This window comes from Eulemur rufifrons, chromosome 2, assembly GCF_041146395.1.
Source record: "Eulemur rufifrons isolate Redbay chromosome 2, OSU_ERuf_1, whole genome shotgun sequence".
Classification (NCBI taxonomy): domain Eukaryota; kingdom Metazoa; phylum Chordata; class Mammalia; order Primates; family Lemuridae; genus Eulemur; species Eulemur rufifrons.
The window spans coordinates 60,170,146-60,188,706 of record NC_090984.1 but is presented as its reverse complement, the minus strand read 5'-3'; the positions used below and the strand labels follow the sequence as shown (position 1 = coordinate 60,188,706).

The 18,561-nt window shown below is 52.8% G+C and overlaps 2 protein-coding genes across 6 annotated transcripts; both read right to left on the bottom strand.

Moving 5' to 3' along the window:
• Positions 1-894: 894 nt before the first annotated feature.
• MMP14 (matrix metallopeptidase 14) lies at positions 895-11,060 on the bottom strand. Of its 2 annotated transcripts, none has more exons than XM_069485350.1 (10): positions 10,655-11,060; positions 6,688-6,836; positions 6,298-6,420; positions 5,608-5,915; positions 4,919-5,080; positions 4,473-4,633; positions 4,148-4,286; positions 3,866-4,016; positions 3,263-3,378; positions 895-2,935 (listed from the first exon to the last, which is right to left on the bottom strand). In XM_069485350.1, the coding sequence occupies exons 1-10, from the start codon at positions 10,760-10,762 to the stop codon at positions 2,604-2,606; spliced, it is 1,749 nt and encodes a 582-aa protein (XP_069341451.1). In that variant the 5' UTR covers positions 10,763-11,060; the 3' UTR covers positions 895-2,603. The 2 variants fall into 2 exon arrangements, with proteins under 2 accessions (XP_069341451.1, XP_069341442.1); XM_069485341.1 differs by having other exon boundaries at positions 1,145-2,935; positions 4,473-4,629; positions 4,915-5,080.
• A 1,486-nt stretch (positions 11,061-12,546) lies between these two features.
• MRPL52 (mitochondrial ribosomal protein L52) lies at positions 12,547-16,624 on the bottom strand. Of its 4 annotated transcripts, none has more exons than XM_069463273.1 (5): positions 16,592-16,624; positions 16,427-16,484; positions 16,283-16,350; positions 13,846-13,917; positions 12,547-13,098 (listed from the first exon to the last, which is right to left on the bottom strand). In XM_069463273.1, the coding sequence occupies exons 1-5, from the start codon at positions 16,617-16,619 to the stop codon at positions 12,989-12,991; spliced, it is 336 nt and encodes a 111-aa protein (XP_069319374.1). In that variant the 5' UTR covers positions 16,620-16,624; the 3' UTR covers positions 12,547-12,988. The 4 variants fall into 4 exon arrangements, with proteins under 4 accessions (XP_069319374.1, XP_069319365.1, XP_069319356.1 ...); XM_069463264.1 differs by having other exon boundaries at positions 13,853-13,917; XM_069463255.1 differs by having other exon boundaries at positions 13,853-13,917; positions 16,427-16,487; positions 16,592-16,620.
• Positions 16,625-18,561: the final 1,937 nt, after the last annotated feature.

The window sequence follows — 18,561 nt, the reverse complement described above, 5'->3', positions numbered from 1 at the left end:
GGCAGGGAAGGTGCAGAAGGCCAGGCATAGGGTCAGGGTTCCTGGCTGGCAGGAAGGTGGGGTACCCCTTCTGCCAAAGCAATCACACTAACCAGCCCTGAATTGCAGCTGGGTAGACTGACTGGCATAGACAGCGCCAGGGCTCTGTGAGGCAGGCTGCGGAGGGGGCCTGGGCAGGCAGGAAGGGAAGCAGGGAGAGAGAGGGGCCAGCTCTCCCCCAGCTGAGCTGACTCAGCACCGAGCTGATTCCTCCCTCCAGGCTGGTTTCGGAGGAAGGGTGGGTAGACAGCCTGGGAACCCTGTCTGGGGCAGCAGTTTGTAAGGAAGGAGGAAACAAAGCCTTGTTATTCTGCCCTTCCAACCTGACCATCCTGGCTCTCCTGGGTAAGGGGGGTGAGATCTGTTTTGCTAGAGACAGGCTGCTCCTCATAGGCCGTGGGGCAACACCTTTCTTTCCCCCTCGTTTCCTTCTGCCCCAGCAGCGGAGCCCCATACGACCGTGGGAATCCCCCTGCCTCAGGCAGAGAGGCATAAGGAAACTGAGGGTCTGCGGCCAGATCACACGACAGGGTAATGCAATTTAGGAAGATTTTCCAATGGCCTTGGCTTGACCACTTCCTCTTGTCTTTGAGCCTTGGGTCTCAAAGGTAGCCTTTGAAGCCAGGCTGAGCAGCTGGGCTCCGTCAGCCACTCTCCTGCCCCCAGTGAGGTATACCCTGCTCCCCCACTCTGGCCCTGACTCCCTTTAGTCTGCTAAGAATAAACATATTCCTTTATGAAAAATACCAAATTCCACCTCACGGAAAAACGCCGCTCATTACGCACGCGAGCCCCTTCCCAGCCCCCTCTTAACCACATCCCATCCACCCCTAGACGGAACTGCAGCCACGCAAATGTGAAACACGGTTTATTCTTTGTGGAAAGGTTGAACAAGGTCAAAATGTCCTCAGAGGGCACCGACCCAGCCCCGCCCTGCAGGTTCCTGGGGTCAGATGCCTCTGCCCTCCCGCCCCCACCCCTACCCATGCCCCTTGTTAACAAAAAGGAACAATTTGAATGGAATTCATATATAATAATTATAATAAAAATATACATTAAACAAAATAAAAAAACAAACAAGACAGAAATTTAGCCGAACTGCCAGCACCGTTCACCCCATTTTGCCCACCCCATGCCCCACCCCCCTGACGTCCCTTTCCTCTCGCTGCCTCCACAGGGTCTCACTCTCCCAAGTCCCCAGTACCGTGACCACCACCTCTGGTGGCCGAAGGAGACTTCAAATGTGTGGGCTGGGTGGGGGGAGAGGCAGGGCAGGCCGAGCTGTGTGGCATCAGGGGAGTGTGGGCCTAACCAGGCTCCTGCCCCTCACAGAGGTGGCCAGGCAGGCTGAGACTGAGCACCGCCAGGCCTCTGGGGGCCTCTCCCATGAGGGCCCCGCGTCCCCAGTCCCTGCATGCATGCCCTCTGCTCCTTTCTCTGCGCTGCCCACCCTTCCCACCTCGCTACTTGGTCAGCAAGGACGGGGACCAAGAGGAGCAAGCGTGCCTTCCTCAGGGCCCTTCCTGAGAGCTCCAAACATCGCATCTCCTCTGGGCACCACGGCCCACCCTGTGCACCTCTGCTTGGCTTGGCCTGGCCTGCCCCGCCCCCACCTGTCCACTGCTGCTGCACTTCCTCATTTCCCCTTTTGGTCCCATCCTGTCCCCTCTGGCTGCTCTGTCCTTGGGTCCCAGCCCCAGCTAGCTACATTTGAGCAAGGTTCCTTCTCCGCGGCCTTCAGGCTCACCCCCAGGGCTCTGACCCGGGCCTCTCCCCTCGGCCCCACCTCACCCTGGTAGCTGTGCCCCTGGTTTCAGCTCTTTCAACTGAGAAAGCCCCATCCAAGGTTAACATTCGAGAAGGGTAGGGCTGCTACAGGTTTCTTCAGCCCCACTTTAGTCCTTAATGGCTCAGGCTCCTTCCTTGGAAGTTCTCCGGGGCAGGCATAGCAGAGGCAGATCTTTGAGGAACTTGACCAACCAAGCAACGAAGACCCTCTCTGAGTTTTCCCCTCACGGTCTCAGGGTGGCTGGGCAGTCCCCACACCCTCACCTTTCTCAGGGTCTCCACCCTCGAAGAAGATTAGATTCCTTTTAGCCAGAAAGAGTAGTGGGAGGCTGCCAATTGGGTACACCTGGGGCTTTCGGGGCTGGAGTGCCCAGATCCTCCTGAGGTCAGAGTTCAGAGGTTTAAGGTATGTCAGGGGATGGAAAAGGAGCAGATGACCCCATTTGACCTTTACCAGCGAGGTCTGAGGGTCCTGCCTTCAAGTGCAGAGCCCCCAAGACATTCAGATGGGGCTGGACACACACCAAGCTATGGGGTTCCCCCGAGGGGCAGAGGCTGGAAGGGGCGTCCTCCCGCTCAGCCCTCAGAGGACCCACCTAGGGAAGACGCAATGCCAGGGGTGAGGGTGGGAGAGGCTAGCCAGGGGACAGAGAGAAGACGGGAGGCTGGGGGGAGGGGGCTCGGGACGTGGGAGCAGCCCACCCACCACCACCTGCTGCCACTGGCCTTCAGAGGCACAGTCCTCGTGGTAGGAGTGGGTGGGCCGGCGGTGGGGGTCAGACCTTGTCCAGCAGGGAACGCTGGCAGTAGAGCAGTCGCTTGGGGGTCCCGTGGCGTCTGAAGAAGAAGACCGCGAGGCCCACCGCCAGCACCAGGAGCAGCAGCAGCACAGGCAGCACCACGGCCGCCGCGCTTACTGCCCCGCTGCCCTCCTCGTCCACCTCGATGATGATCACCTCTGTCTCCTCCTCAGTCCCCTCGTCTGGCCGGCCCCCCGATGGGCAGCCCATCCAGTCCCGCAGGGCTGACTTGGGGTAGCCTGGCTCTACCTTCAGCTTCTGGTTGTTGAATTTCCAGTATTTGTTCCCCTTGTAGAAGTAAGTGAAGACTGCAGGAGGCCAACACGACCGCGGTCAGGAAGGCACAAGACAAGGCGGAGCAGGTCCAAGAGAGGACCCCGAGAGGGGACAGGAGAGGCGCAAAGGCAGCTCTGTTAGTGTGAGGGCCAGCTGAGTCACCTCAGTCTTTCCGAGCATCAGTTTCCTCAGCTGATTTCCTTGGCCCAGTGCTAAGTGCCGGGCATGTGGGTAAGGACCCCACTGCTGTTATCACTGTCACTGTTTTGCTCAGGACACCCTCTCAGTCCTCGCCCCTGCTCTTCCTTAACTCCCTATTCCCACCCTCCTCTCGTGGACGCCCCCCTTGCCCCTCTCACCTTCATCGCTGCCCATGAACGACCCTTTGGGAGACTCAGGGATTCCTTCCCAGACTTTGATGTTTTTGGGGTACTCGCTGTCCACTGCTCTGAGCTCCTCGTTGAATCGGTAGTACCTGAGGGTGGGGGGAAGGGAAAGTGGTTGGACACTGGGCATGTCCTCAGAGGCCAGCAGGACCCACGGCTGAATTCAGCAGTGAGCAGGGATGGCTGTGGATAGGGTAGGAGGCAGGGTTTGAGTAATGAGGACCTGCTGCTGAAAGTGGCGGAAGGTGGGGGTGGAAGGGAGGGCCCAGGCTGCAAGGAGCCACCAGCAGTCCTTAATGACAGTGCCTGGCTGCTGGGGTGGAAGCTCAGTGCTAGGGGCAGGAAGCGTCAAATGACCAGGTCTGAAATGGCGACCCGGTCACATCCCACTCACACAGTGCCCAAAGGAGGCTGCCTGTTGCTAGGTGACAGCAGAGGCTCAGCCAGCTCCTTCTCCAGGGAAATATCTTGGGGCTAAAGGGGGCTTTTCTCTAGAAGTGAGGGAATTTGGGACAGTAGTGGTGGTTTCTGAGGAAGGAGGGTTAAGGGCCTGGGGTTAAGGGCTTTAGGTCTTACTTGTTTCCCCGGAAGAAGTAGGTCTTTCCATTGGGCATCCAGAAGAGAGCGGCATCAATCTTGTCAGTAGGCAGTCCTCGGCCCAGCTCCTTGATGTGCTTGGGGTAGCCAGGTTCCAGGGACGCCTCATCAAACACCCAGTGCTTGTCTCCTGGAGAGGAGAGAGAAGGGCAGGATCTGGGTTCAACTTGGGCTCTGGGGTCTGTGAAGGAGTCAAATGGAATCAGCTCTTCCAGGGGGACCCTCCCCATTCCCAAAGACTAACATGCAGTGCCTGGTTACCTTTGAAGAAGACAAATTTGCCATCCTTCCTCTCATAGGCAGTGTTGATGGATGCAGGCAGGCCCCGCCAGAACTGGCCAATGGGCATGGGGTATCCATCCATCACCTGGTTATTCCTCACCCGCCAAAACCAGCGCTCCTGGAAGCCAGTCAACACAGGAAGAGTACATTATGTCCTGTAGCTTAGACTTCTGGCTCAGTCCCCAAGGCTCCCCCACTGCCCTTTGTCCAGATTTCAGTTTTTAGTCCTCCTATTGTCGTTTTCACCAGCCTTCCAACCATAGATCCCTTTTGCCCCCCAAACCAACCCATTTCTTCCTCTCACCTTGAAGACAAACATCTCCCCTCGGAGCACAGCCACGGTGTCAAAGTTCCCGTCACAGATGTTGGGCCCATAGGTGGGATTTTTGGGCTTATCAGGGACAGAGGGCCGGGAGGTGGTCCTGGGTTGAGGAGGCATCTTAGTGGGGGATCCTGACTCACTCCCTGGGGCAGAGAACACGAGGGGCACTTCAGACTTGGGCGGGGTAGGAAAGGGAAGGACAGACAGATGGGCAGACAACACCCTTGGAAAGCCATGATGGGCCTCTGGGGGAGGCGGAAGCAATCCAGGAGGCCAGGAGGTGACAGAGAAGGTGCAATTGAAAGTGGGAGCTGAGAGAGGGAGGGTCCGGTGGGAGTGTGGACACTAGGGCATGAGGGAGGGGAAATGCACAGGCCAGGCGGGGATAAGGAACAGAGAAAGAAGCAGGGTGGGCTTGGATTACGCGCCATAAAGCTGCTGGATGCCCCGGCGGTCGTCATCAGGAAGCACGAAGTTCTCTGTTTCCATCCACTGGTAAAAGGGTGCCATGATGGCCGAGGGGTCACTGGAATGCTCAAGGCCCAAGGCGTGACCCAGCTCGTGCACAGCCACCAGGAAGATGTCATTCCCTGGAGGGACAGGCACAGCTATTATGGCAACCTGGGCCCCTTCCCTTGGGCTCCCTGCTTCTCCACCAGAGGCTTCAGTTCACATCCAAGTCAGGTTTTCCACCCAAAGCGACCGAATCCTGAGGTCCAGCTTTCTATTTGGCATTTAAGGCACAAAGCCAGTCAGCAACCTCCCGTGGGCGGAGGTGAGAGAGTGCTCGGGGGCAGGGTTCCCATCCCAAGAAGACCTGTGTTAAGGGAAGCTGAGGCCTTCTCTGGGCTTGTTTCTCTCAGGGACTAGACATAACATTTGCCTGGAAAAGTGGGTGACGAGGATGCCTTAAAGTCTGACTGGAAAGCCGGTCAGTGGGTGAGAAGGGGCCAGATATAAATCGCTCAGAACAGGATTCTTGCTCTTGTCAGAAGTCAGACCAGGAGATCTCTGCAGTCCCTTCTAGCTCTGAGAATTTGGGAGGAGGGAGAAGCACCCCCCTACAAGTGACTGTTCAGAGTAAGTCCAGAGTAAGTCCCGGGGCTACCTCGCTCACCATTCAGATCCTCATTCCGGACAGTCCACGGCTCAGCAGAGTCAAAGTGGGTGTCCCCTCCAATGTTGGGGCCCGGAAAGTAGGCGTGGGCCAGGAAGCCGCCCTCGCCATCGAAGGGCGTGCTGTCGCCATGGAAGCCCTCGGCAAAGAAGATCATGATGTCGGCCTGCTTCTCATGGCCCTCGCGGATGTAGGCATAGGGCACCTCGCGGAAGCGCAGTGGTGTGGCACTCTCCCACACACGGAATGCCTTGCGAATGGCCTCGAATGTGGCATACTCGCCCACCTTGGGGGTGTAATTCTGGATGCTGAGGTCCAGCCACGTGGGGAGAGGATGGGGGTGTGTTAGGATAACAAGGGGCAAAATTCTCCTTCCCTGCACTCTCCCAGGTCTGTCTGAACTGCCCAGCCACCTGTGCCTGACCCCCCTTCTGCCGCTGCTTCACGCAGATGCCTCTGCCTGGAGAACTGAGGGCTTAGGGATCCTCAGGCTTTGGCTCTCTGGCACCGGAGCGCAGCCCCCATGGCTGCACCTCTCTCCAGGATCAGAGCCATGCTCCTCCCCGCTCCCAAGGATGCGTCCCAGGAACAGAGGGGAGTAGGGCAAGAGGCCTCCGAGTCTCTGCATAAGCACAACTGAGAGGGAAGGGAAATCAGATGTGAGAAAGGGCACTTGCCTACTGGACTCACCAGAAAGTGATCTCATTGTGCTGCCATTTGAGGCCCTGGATGGCATAGCGCTTCCTTCGGACATTGGCCTTGATCTCAGCCCCAAACTTGTCTGGAACACCACATCGGGGGCGCCTCATGGCCCTGGGGTGGGTTGGGGTGTGAGGGTTGGGGTCAGTGCAGTGTATGGAAGAGAAAGGTCTCCAGCGTCAGTGTTGGGCAAGGCTCGCTGTGTGTGTCCATGTGGGGGAAGGCCCAGGTTAGGAGGTCAGGGTGAACATGAGAGGGCTGGGATCTGCATGTGGGGATGAGGTATGAGGCCAGGAGCCAGGCATTCAGGTAGCAACATCTCTGGCGCGCAGTGCTGTCAGTGGGTGCTGGGCAGAATTCCTGCCAGGGTCTAGCACTTACTTCATGGTGTCTGCATCAGCCTTGCCTGTCACTCGCAAACCGTAGAACCTCTGCATGGCAGCGATGGCAGCTGAGAGTGACTGGGGTGAGCGCTGTGTGTGGGTACGTAGGTCCCCAGGAGGCAGGTAGCCATACTGCTGTAGCCAGGCCTATAAGGAAAGAGCCGTAGCTTAGAGCATCCCCATCTGGCCCACAGGGTTCCTCTGCCTCCCGGCAGTACTTGGCTATGGCCTTGCCTTGGAGAAGAAAGGGCAATGGGCTCCCAGCCCGGCTCTGGCGGCAGGTCTGGAGGAACTCCCAGGCTAGTCCTGAACTCTGGCCCAGGCCCCAGTATGGCTTATCCCCTTGGGGCTGTGGGCTCAAACCAGGGGTGGGGAAGCTACAGCTCCAGACTTTGGCTATAGCTCTCTTGAGGATGACACTCCTGGCGGTTTAATAGAGTTCTGGGATATCTTCTCAGAGCTGTGATTCCTTCCAGCACCTTTCCCCTCTGTCAGTGTTCTTGCAAAGTCCTACAGTACGTCCCACCTGGGAATGGACTGTGCCCACGATGGGTGGGGAGGTGTAGTGACAGGCTGAGAGGGCTCTACTTTTGGGCCGACATGAAGCCCTTCAGGGACTGGGGTGCCATGTCTCCAGGACCCTCACAGCTGAGATCCTTTTAGAAAGGAAGGCAGAAAAGAAGCTAGAGCTAAGGCTGGCTGCTGACAGGAGAGGCTGGGGCCTTTGGATGTAGTGGGAGGTGTGGTCCAGCTGGAGCCAGAATCCTGCTACTGTCCCCATCCAAGCAGAATCTGACCTATGGCTTAGGACCTAAAGTCCCATTTAATGTTCTTAGTAGGAGTGGGAGATGGAGGTGGTGTGGGAGGCTTGGTGACTGTATTTTATTTCAGATATGTTGTGAATTGTTCATAATATAAAGGCTGGCATATTGCCTTAAAGTTAGGTTTTTGGTGTTTGATTAAAAGGTACACACACCGCAAAGTCCTGATGAGGAGAAAGTCAGCCTTTATTGTAAGAACAATGGAGTGTTTTTCTAAAGCCGGAAAAGTAAAATAGGCCAAGTTATACATGGAATATGAAGATACTTGGATTCTTTCATGGGAAGAAGACACTACCCAGACAGCTCTGGTCTCTGCTCCAGCCTTGCCTTCTTAGGGATTCCAGAGAAGGGCTGCAGGTTGTCCAGGACAGGGGCTTAGAGGGGAGAGGGGTAGAGGCTGCTATTGGGTGTTGCATCTCCTATTCAAGGTCATTAGGATGGATCTCCATGTGGCCCTTCCCTGGTGATGGAGCAGTGCTCTTGCATGAGAGTTCGGGGTGACTCAGGAGCAGCTGACTGGGGACCTGAGCCCATAGGGGCAAGAATTGCAACATGGTTCTGGGAAGTGATCCCCCAAGACTGACAGGCGTTAGGGCCCCAGATGTAAACAACCCAGCCTTTTCCCAGCCAACAGGCTTGGCAAGAACAGCCCTAGTACCACCCAGCTCTGAGGCTCTGAGAACCCCTCCTCAGTGGTAGTGGAAGGAGAGAAGTTTAACCTCTGGTGTACTAGAGGAGAGCCAAGCAGGGTGCTGCAGTCCCAGGCTGCTCTTCAGGAGCTGTAGGCTTGCCCTGACCTGTGCGGGCTGATGCCACAGCCAGTGCCTGGGGGAGGCCTGCTGTGGCCTGTGCCCAAGTATGCAGGAAACTCCCTTTGCCCCCAGCCTCACCTGTAGGATAAACACACACACCCCAAGCTTATGACCCCTGGTGGGGGAACAGCTGTTTCAGGACTTGGGAATCCATATCCAGGAGCTCAGGGATAAATCCCTCTCCCATAAGTCCTTCAAGAAGGTAGGCAGGTCTAAATATTCACACCCACAACCTCCACACCATACCCTATAGAGAAAAATGAAGGCTTAGTCAAGTAAGGGACTTCCCTGGAGTCAAGAAAGCCATAAGTACTGGAAAGGAAGTGTGCCCATCCCTCTCTTCCTCCTAGGCCTAGGCAAGTTTCTTCCCTTACAGAGAGTATGAGGTCGAAACCACAGAAGAGAGGACTCTTGTGTCTGTGGCTGGGTGGGAGGAAGGGCCCAGAGCCAGACGGGCTGAGGGGAGGGCAGGGCTGTCCTGGAGCTGGTGCAGGACTCTGGAGGCCTGGTGGGAGGGACCCAGCTGCCTGAGGCCTGCACCACCCCAGCTTTCCTTCCAGATTGGCCTGGAGTAGAAGCAACGATGTTGGGTCAAAGAACTCAGTTGGCTGGCCTGATGAGTGAGAGATGCAAGGTATTCCCCTAGGGGAAAGTCAAGGAACACCTCCCACCTTGCTTAGGAGTCCTGAACAGGGTGGGGGGGGGGTCTCCAGCTCTCCAGCAGCCCTGGATCTTATCCTCTGGGCCTGTTCTTCCCTCCCTCTGGCTCCCACCCTCACATGGCCCAGAAGCAAATGGTGGTTCTGGCACTGGGACTGCCCATGACCCACTTAAAACAGAGCCAGGGCTGCCGCCCCTCCCCTAGGGGGCCTAGCAGGGCAGGGGAGGGAAAAAAGGCAGGGCAGTGAAGTTGGCAGCGGGCAGCCTCCCAAATGCCCAGGCTCCTTTTGTTAGGGGCTCTCCCTTTCAGGCCTCAGATGAAAACTCCAGGCCTGGGAAGAGAATGACTTCTTCTCCCTGACAGTCAGGCTTAGCCCCCAGCCCCAGGGCAGATTTTCACTCTCACTGGTCTCTGAGCACACCACGATGGGTCTCCCACCTCCAGTGCCAGAACCACAATTTTCAGTTCAGCCTCGGATCCCTTCAGGGACAGAAAGAGAGCATTCTTTCTAGAGAAGTTTTCTCCCGGCATGGGACCGGTCTGGGACCAGAGCAGAGGAAGGCAAATCCAGATCCCATCCCCCATCTTGGACCCTTCCCGGCCCCTCCCGACCGCACCCGGGCCCTTGCCCGGCTGAGTGGGTTGGGATGGCCCAAAATAAGAAGCTCATTAAATCCGTCTCCCACCTTCACCCCAAAATAAAAGACAGAGAGGAAAAACCTCCTCAGACAACTCCCACGCGGCTTCCTCTTGGGCCCGGTGGGCCACCATCAGGGAAGGGGTGGGGGTGGGGGGGGCGCCCGAGTCAGTCGCGACGCGTGAGGGCGCGCTGGGCCAGGCCCTCTCCCCACTCCCCGTGCGACGCCCCCAGTCTCCCTGCAATTAACACAAAAAAGCAATTAACAACAACAACAAGAAAGGCCTGAGGGCGCCGACAGAGGGACGGGAATGGGGGGGCGGCGGCCAGGCCGAGCCCCCGGCTCACAAGGAGAGCTTTGTGTGCACGGAAACGCGGCCAGCGCGCTGGCGCTGCGACCCTAGACGCCGGGGCCCCGAACTGAAGACACAGAGGGGTCCTCTCGGGGACGAGGGCTGGGGCCCGGGCCGCTCGGCTGTCCACCCTCTACCCCACCTGGCCGCAGACGCATCGGTGGAGGGCCTGGGCCTCCCGGGGAGGCCAAGGCGTGGGGGCCCCGGGCAGCCAAAGCGCCCAGCGGAGGGCGCGCTGAGCCCGGCTCGCGGCGAGCGCGGGCGGGAGAGCGCCGGAGAGCTGGAAAGTTGAAGAAACAACAAACTCTTGCACATGACAAGGAAACAGGACAGCACGGGATTTGAGCCGAGTCCAGATGTTTATCAGGCTCCCAACTGGTCCTAGAGCTGAGCGCAGAAGCCAGGGGAATTGGGGAGGGGAGTCGGTCCCAGCTGTAAAGTTCTTCCAAGGAAAGGAAGGAATGGGAAAGAGAGTCGGCGGCGATAAGGGTGGGGGGAGTTGGAGGCAGGCAAAAGTTGGATCGATTTGGAAGTTTGGAGAAGAGGAGGGTAAAGAAGGGGAGAGGGATCCTGCGGCAGCCGAGATCCCTCCTCTCCGAATGGGGGTTGTCCCCTGAGAGACCCCCGGGCTCGCCTCCCCGGCGGGCGCGACTCCGGGAAAGGCCGGAGGAGCTCACTTACTTCGGGGCTGAAACTGCTGCTCTGGGCCGAGCCGAGGGAGGCGAGTGCGGTGCCGAGCGTGAGCAGGGGGAGCAGGAGACTGCGGGAGGATCGTGGGGCGGGAGACATGGTTTGCGACCGTCGGGGCAGCGGGGCCGTGCGGGCTCCGCGGCGGCGCCCACGCCCTGGGGTCGCGCCGCCACTCCCTCGGGTGCCTTTGTCTTCTGTAGGCACTGATTTTGGATTCCTAGAGCGTAGTCGTCTTGGAGTTGAGAGGATTGTTCTTGAAAGTGCCTGTTTGCTCTTTTCCTCTTTTTCCGTTTTTTGATCTTTCTTCTGCTTAGTCGGCGAACTGGGTCGGGATCCCTCTCTCGCCCTCTTCTATGGTCCCTCCCTTCTCCCCACAGCCTCTCCTCCGCCCCCGCCTCCTTTCCTGGTTGGGGACGTGGTTGTTTCAGCCTGAATCCAATTACAGCCAAGAGCTGGAGGAAAAAAAACCAAAAAAAAAAAAAAAAAAAAAACCCTAAGTTGCCGTTCTGTGGTGCAGTCTGCCATCTGCAGGGGCTGAAGCCACAGCCGACAGCAGGGTGTTGTAGGGGGATCCTGGGGTCGGGATGTGGGAGACTTTCCCCATCTAAGCATATTTTGGGTGGCTTGATTCCTCTGGTATTCAGCATTTGTCTCACCTCAGAGTGGGAAGTACTGGGAGGCTCAGTGGCTAGGACCAACAAGGAGCTCAGAGTCTGGGATCGCCGCGGTGGTGGGGTCTTCCATGTTTATGAGACCTGGATTGGGAGAAGGGGCCAGTTTACTAGAAGCTGGGGGGATTATCTGCTGGGACTTGTAGACAACCACCTCTGACCTTCCCTTTCCTGCCAAAACATCCAAACTGTAACAAACCCCACAACCACACTGGATCTGGGGGTCCATCTTTGTAGAAAGACTAATGTGTTCCCTTTTATTATTGTCGTTTGTAATCTAGCTACTCCTTAAATTAGAACTGGCTGGGCAGGAAAGGGGTGCAAGGCCATGGAGTCTGGGCAAAAGCAAATCAAGTTTAGTGAAATTGTTGGAAAAGAAGGGACTGGGAGTTAGGACTTTGGGATTTAGTTCCGCCTCTACACTGGAAATGGAGGCAATACCTTAAAGAGTAAAATATACCTCTTCAGGGTTTTACTTGACTCTGAGAACAAAAGGTGGGGGTATGCAGGGAAGGGGGAGGGCAAGCGGTGAGAAAGCAAGACAGATAAGAGGTTGAGAAGCAGATCTAGAAAAGCAGCACAACAGAAGCAGGAAAAGTGTGGGAGACAAAAAACTCGACCATCAGCGAAATCTAAGATTCAAGAATTGCATTTGGTCAGTGAGAGGGGAAGGAGGTAGTAGGGGGAGGAAGGGTGGGGAAGAAAGCAAGGGAAAGAATAAAGGAGGGTGGACAGAAATTAGGTCAGGTAGGAAACTTCAGAAAGTCAAGGGATTGGGGAACTAGGGAACTATCCCTCTCTGCGTTAGAATGGGAACAAAGGCCCTTTGCCCCTGGAATTCATGGGAGGAGCCATGATCAATAAAATGAAAGGCTTTCCAAGTCCTGCGCAGCTTTCAGGTTTGTGGGAGGTATATCGTAGGTATTAGATACCTACCCTACAATGACTGTTTGAGGGCTGAGCCCTTGTGTAGGGCTCCCCTACACGAATGGGTGGGGAGGTATAGGTCCCTCTTCAGCCAAACTCTGGAATGCAGTCAGAACCATGGAGACTTCATAACCCATCTCTTTCAGCAGAACATGCAACACCCATGTCTGGTTCTTCCCACATCAGCCTTCCCAGTGGAGATATCCTCCAGGACCACATATCTAAACCTTAGGAAAACTGACACCATTTGCTTGCCAAGAAAAAGACATCAGCTAGAAAGCCTTTTTCATCAAAACATTTATTAGATGCCAACTGCACATGACCTGGGCTGTGGATGGGCTGTTAAAGGCTTGAGTGCCTGGCTAAAACCAGAAAAACTGCTGTCCCTTTGTCATGTTTACAGAGCAGCTATTGTTCATAGTTGGGCCAGTACCATGGCTTGCAAAGAAGGGAGTAAGAAAGCCCAGAGCAAGATTCAACTGAACTAGAATGGAGGCACGGGTGAGGGCACTGAGCCAAGCCTCCTAGGCAGTGATCTTACAGCCTGTTCTTCCTTGTGTCCAAGATCTATTGTCCTGAAGACAGATGGGGAACATAAAGGCTCTCTTCTGGCTGGGATGAGGCATCTGGGTGATAGAAAAGAAAGCTAGGGAGAGGCTGGGAAAAGGCGGCAAGAGTTGCTTTTTATTGACTTGGAAGTGGGTGCCGCAGTGAAGCCCCTTTGGGTTTAAGAGCATTTTTCTGCTTCCTTTCTTCTTCCTGCAACTTCTCCTGCTGCCTGAGCTGCCATGCCTGTAATCCAGCATCCATTTCCTGTGACAGCAGTACAACTCGTCTCTGAAACAGACAGGAAAACAGTGTGGATAACAACTGGGGCTTAAGTGCTGCATCATATATTCTTTTACTCACAAAGTCAGAGGTTTGGGTTTCAGCTGGAAAATGATACTGTTGACTGGGGAAAAGGTGGGACCAAGTCCTGGCTTGGGAAGCAGAAGGTGGGCAGCAAAATGTAAGGCAGAATGTCTACTACTGGTTCCTGCCCTAGGAGTGCCTCATTCTCTTCCTCTCTTCTCACAGGGCTATTAAAACCTTTGGCTGGAGCCAGGCACGGTGGCTCACACCTGCAATCCAAGCAATTTGGGAGGCTGAGGTAGAAAGGTTGCTTGAGGCCAGGTGATCAAGACCAGCCTGAGCAACATCGTGAGACTCTGCCTCTAGAAAAAATTAAAAAATTAGCAGGGTCTGGTGGTGTGCACCTATAGTCCCAGCTACTCAGGAGGCTGAGGCAGGAGGATCACTTGAACCTGGGAGTTTGAGTTTGCAGTGAGTAGCAGTATGATGATGCCACTACACTCTAGCCAGGGCAACAGAGCGAGTTTTTTCCTGTCTCAAGGAAAAAACAAAGACCAAAAAAGAAAAACAAAAACAAAAAAACCAAAAAGAAAACAAACAAAAAACCTTTGGCTGTTAAAACCTTGGTATGAGGGGTACACGTTAGCTAAGGTGCAACACAGTTCAAGATAAATTATGATTTGAATTTTCTCCCTCCAATTACACACAGGTAGCCTTGGCTGGGAAACTGGCCACTTACTGCAAACTTCTCCCTTTCAGCTTTTCTCCGAAGCTGGCCTTTCATTGGGGGAGCAGGGCGACCATCTACAGATAGCAGTGAGAGAAGAGGCAAATGTTAAGAGATGGTCTGCAGCACCTTGCCCACATATTGTGATAGGAATGAGGGAAGAACCAATCTCTGCCTCTTCTCTTCCATTTCACACCCATTATAGCTTAATTATCCTAAAATATGTCCCTCGTCTTCAAGAGTGGGGTATGACAGACCCACCAAGAATAACCACCTAGGAATGTTCTTACTCTATTTCACTTAACTCTTACTTGCCCAGAATTCAAAGTCCTCTGCTGTACTGACTTGACTTTCATTTTCAGAAACCCTTCAACTCAGGCAATGTGTTCACTATTCTACTCACTATAAGTCTTTGCTAAATTCTATCCTACTCCACAATGAAATGCCTTCTTTTCCTTTCCTTTCAGCCAAGTCCTCATCCTTAGGCCCACTCAGCCCTAAGTTTCATAGAAACCCTTGTCTAACCTCTTCAACTCCATCAGCTCTCTCTTCTGAAGGAAGTTCATACCATTTAATATTCATCTATTTGCTTTGCAACATTTATCATACTATTGTTTTTAGCGTCACTTAGGCATCCCAGATCCTTCTGGAATGGGGCAGAGTACTGAAATATTATTATATAATTTAAAAAATGTCTATTCTTTAAAATGTGCATGTTTTCCCAGCCAAACTTCAAGTTCCTTGGGATCAGGGACTGTATCGCTACCTCTTGCTGTTCATAGTATAGTGTAGGGACAGAAGCATGCAATAAAAATTCATAAATATCTGCTGCCTTGCTGAAAAGATGTGGTATCTGACCTCAAGTAGTTTATATGGAGATGAGGAGAAAGGGCACTTACTTTCTACAAAGAAAGAAAGAAACAGTGAAAACTCTACCCAAAAGTTTGAAGACAAGACAGATAAGAGGTATTTTTATCAGGAAAGGGAAACAATATTGTGTATGCCAGGTGCTTTACATTGGTTGTCTTTATCCTTATATGAACTATATGAGACAGGTATTCTTCATTTACAGACGTGGAAACTAAGAATCAGATTAAATTAAGTAACTTGTCTGAGACCACAAAATTAGCTTGGATTAACAATCAGCTACAGGCTGGGTGCGGTGGCTCAGGCCTGTAATCCTAGCACTCTGGGAGGCCAAGGCAGGAGGATCCCTTGAGCTCAGGAGTTCGAGAGCAGCCTGAGCAAGAGCAAGACCAACCCTATCTCTACTAAAAACAGAAAAATTAGCTGGGCATTGGTTGTGGTGGGTGCCTGTAGTCCCAGGTACTCGGCAAGCTGAGGCACAAGGATCGCTTGAGCCCAGAAGTTTGAGGTTGCTGTGAGCTAGGCTGACCTTACGGCACTCTACTCAAGGCAACAGAGTGAGACTGTCTCAAAAAAAAAAAAAAAAAAAAAAAGAGGTACATATAATTCCAGTCTTTCCAATATTTGGTACTACTACAAGGAGATCCTAGGGCTTCCTACAATAAACCACAAGTAGAAAGAATCTTCATCATTGTCCTCAGGCACCAATTATCCAATTAAGCAGGATCATACTCCTAGAGCAGTGGTCCCCAACCTTTTTGGCACCAGGGACTGGTTTCATGGAAGACAATTTTTCCTCAGATGGTGGGGGCCCTCAGGTGGTGATGTGTGTCGGTGTTCCTAACAGGCCACTGACCGGACCAGTACCGGGCTGTGGCTCAGGGGTTGAGGATGGAAGTCCTAGAGAATACACTAGGATATTAATACTCAGGTCTCTGTGTTGTGAAGGAGGTCAAGCCCCTGGTCAGTTCTAGTCCTAACTTTGCCACTACCTAGCTATCACAGGAAATTCACTTCCGCAGGCCTCAATTTTCCTACCTATAAACTAGAGTCCCATAAGAGAGTGGCTACGGTCTCCCTTTTAGGGCTAATATCTATTATTTTCTCTCTCTCTAAGTGAAGAAAAAAGACTTTTCTGAGGGGAGTCTGCCATCCTCAATCTTCACCCTTCTATATCTCTGAGATGCTCATTTCTACAGCCTTTCGGACAGCTCTCCCTGCATTAGGTACCAAATTCTCAAAATATACTCACCACACAGAAGTGTGGCACTTCCTAACTTTTCAAAAACCATGTTTCCCTTTAAGAAAGGTAAAACTCTTGTCACTCCCTCCCACCCCGGGGTGCCCCAAGTCAGAATTACCTTCTACTTATCTACACAAGCCAAGAAGATCCCCCTAGGTTTACCTTTCTTACTCCAAGTTTACTTCACAAAATAAACAAGACGGCTTCTTTCCCCAAACTCCGTTTTCCAAATAAGTTCAATACGTTTTCCACTCAGACACGCCCCCACCTTGACATCCCCGCCCCCCAGTCCAGGGGAAAATCTGAATTAGAGCTGTCAGATCAGAACTCACCCGCGTATGACCAGTCAGGGAGTTCCGTAAGGGGCCCGTAGCCGGAGGGGTTGGCAGCCAGGCCCTGCCTGGGTGGAGAAAAACAGTTCCATGAGGACCTGGCCCAGCTTCTGGTACCCTAGAGCCCCCCATCCCAGCACTTACTGGAGTCGCCACTGGCTGCCCGCCCACGCCGCCGCGCTGCGGTGCAGCCTCCGGACACCTGCTGGGAAAATAGGGCAGAGTTGGGGGAAAGACCGCGCCGCCGGCCCGGCGTCCCGGACCCGATCCCTAAGGGCTCCCGAGTCCACCGACCCTACACCCACTCACTAGAGAGCACAGTTCCTAAAGCAGCCATGCCGAGGCGCAGTAGACGGAAGTGGGCGTGGCCTCGGCGGTCACGCGCGGCGCTGCAGGGGAAGCCGGAAACCGCCATCTTGAATCTGCTTTTGAATCATGGGCCACGCCATCTTGGATCATTGTACGGAAGTCAGGGATAAAACTGCGACCCGAGCTCTTGGGGCGAGAACGAACTGTTGTTCTGCGCATGCATCTTCAGTGGTGGTTGCATCCTCAGTGGAAATCGTGTCTTCCCAGACTGAACCGTTCTGAACTGTTCCACAACCTCCCCACAGTGCTCTGTAGTCCACTGAAATTGATAGTAAATTTGATCTCAGAGAAGGAACATCCACATTACTTCATTCTGCAGTCTCCCACATAACTAACATGTTTTTCCCAGACTAAAAGAAGTGATCAAATCTAGAATGAATCAGAAATTTTGGGTTTCACATCTCACTCATTTATCCAACAAAATTGAAGAAATTACATATGACAAGCGCTGTATTAGGCACAGGATATTCTATGGAGAGCAAAAATAGACATCTTCACTATCCTGATAGAGCTTTCAGTCTATCAGGATAGACTGAGAGAATACAATAATCAAATAATCACATACATTACTGAAGTATTACAGGTGAGTGCTGGGAAGGGAAATACGTGTTGTTTGTGATCACATAATGGGAATTTTATCTAGAGTGGGCTATCAAAGACTACTTTCTTGAGGAAGGTATATTGGAACCAAGACCTAACTCCATTTTTATAGGAGCTACCGCCACATATTGCCTAATATAACCCTTGTTATAACCCTGTGAAGCAAGTACTACTGGTCAGTGGCAAACCCTGATCTGTGACTCCTTCTCTCCTTTTATCACTTGCTATTCAGTACTGCCTTAGAGAAGTCATTTATCTTTAATTTCTTTCTTTCTTTTTTTTCTTTTTTGTATATTTTGTAGTGACAGGGCCTCACTATGTTGCCAGGGTGCTCTTGAATTCCTAGCTTCAAGTGGTCCTCTTGCCTTGGCCTCCACAAATGCTGGGATTACAGGAGTGAGCCACCATGCGTGGTCTAGCCTTAATTTCTTAATTTTTTTTTTTTTAAAAAGCTTGGTATATTACATTTGTGAAAATATTTTAAGGATGATAATGTGAGTGAAAGTGCTTATAAATGGTGAACCTCCTACAAAACAGCCCATTACTTACTGTATGCTAGGCTAGACACTTAAACACATGCTGACTGGAGGAACCTGAGGGAGTGGTGTAATAATCTATCTGGAAGTTTATCATTTCCTTCTGCAAGACTGGGAAGTTTTTCCACAGGAGGTGGCTCTGAGTTGTGCTTTGAGAGAGGGGAAGGGTGGATCCTGTTTTAAGAAGTAAAAGCAGCTATTTTGATAACAATAAAAATGATATAGGCTATGGCTAAACAAGAAGAGGGGATAGGAACAAAAGAAACTTGGCTAGAAGCCAACAGATGGACTAAAAAAATAAGCAAGGGAAATAAGGCCAAGGTAACCACTACTATCGTACATTCATACACTTCATTTTTACTTGTCAAAACACTTCCACATAAATGATTTCATATGATTTTCATAATAAACCTGTAAAGTAGATAAGACAGTTCAGGAAGCAATCATTACACATATTGCTTGTAGATTTCAGGGATCAGGAAACTGAACCAAAATTTGGCTGTGGATTTATTTATTTATTTTTGGGTGGGGGTGGGGGTAAAGATAAGTTCTCACTATGTTGCCCAGGCTGCTCTGGAACTCCTGGCCTCAAGCAATCCTTCCACCTCAGCCTCCCAAAGGCTAGGATTACAGGCTTGAGGTATTATGCCCAGCCTGGATTTACTGTTTCACAATTAATGGCAGAATAAAGATTGAGTGACTTCTTTGGCTCTCTGAGCCTTTGGCTGGTCCCAAAGATGGTTCATTGCCCAACATCTTCCATCTAGACAGCTG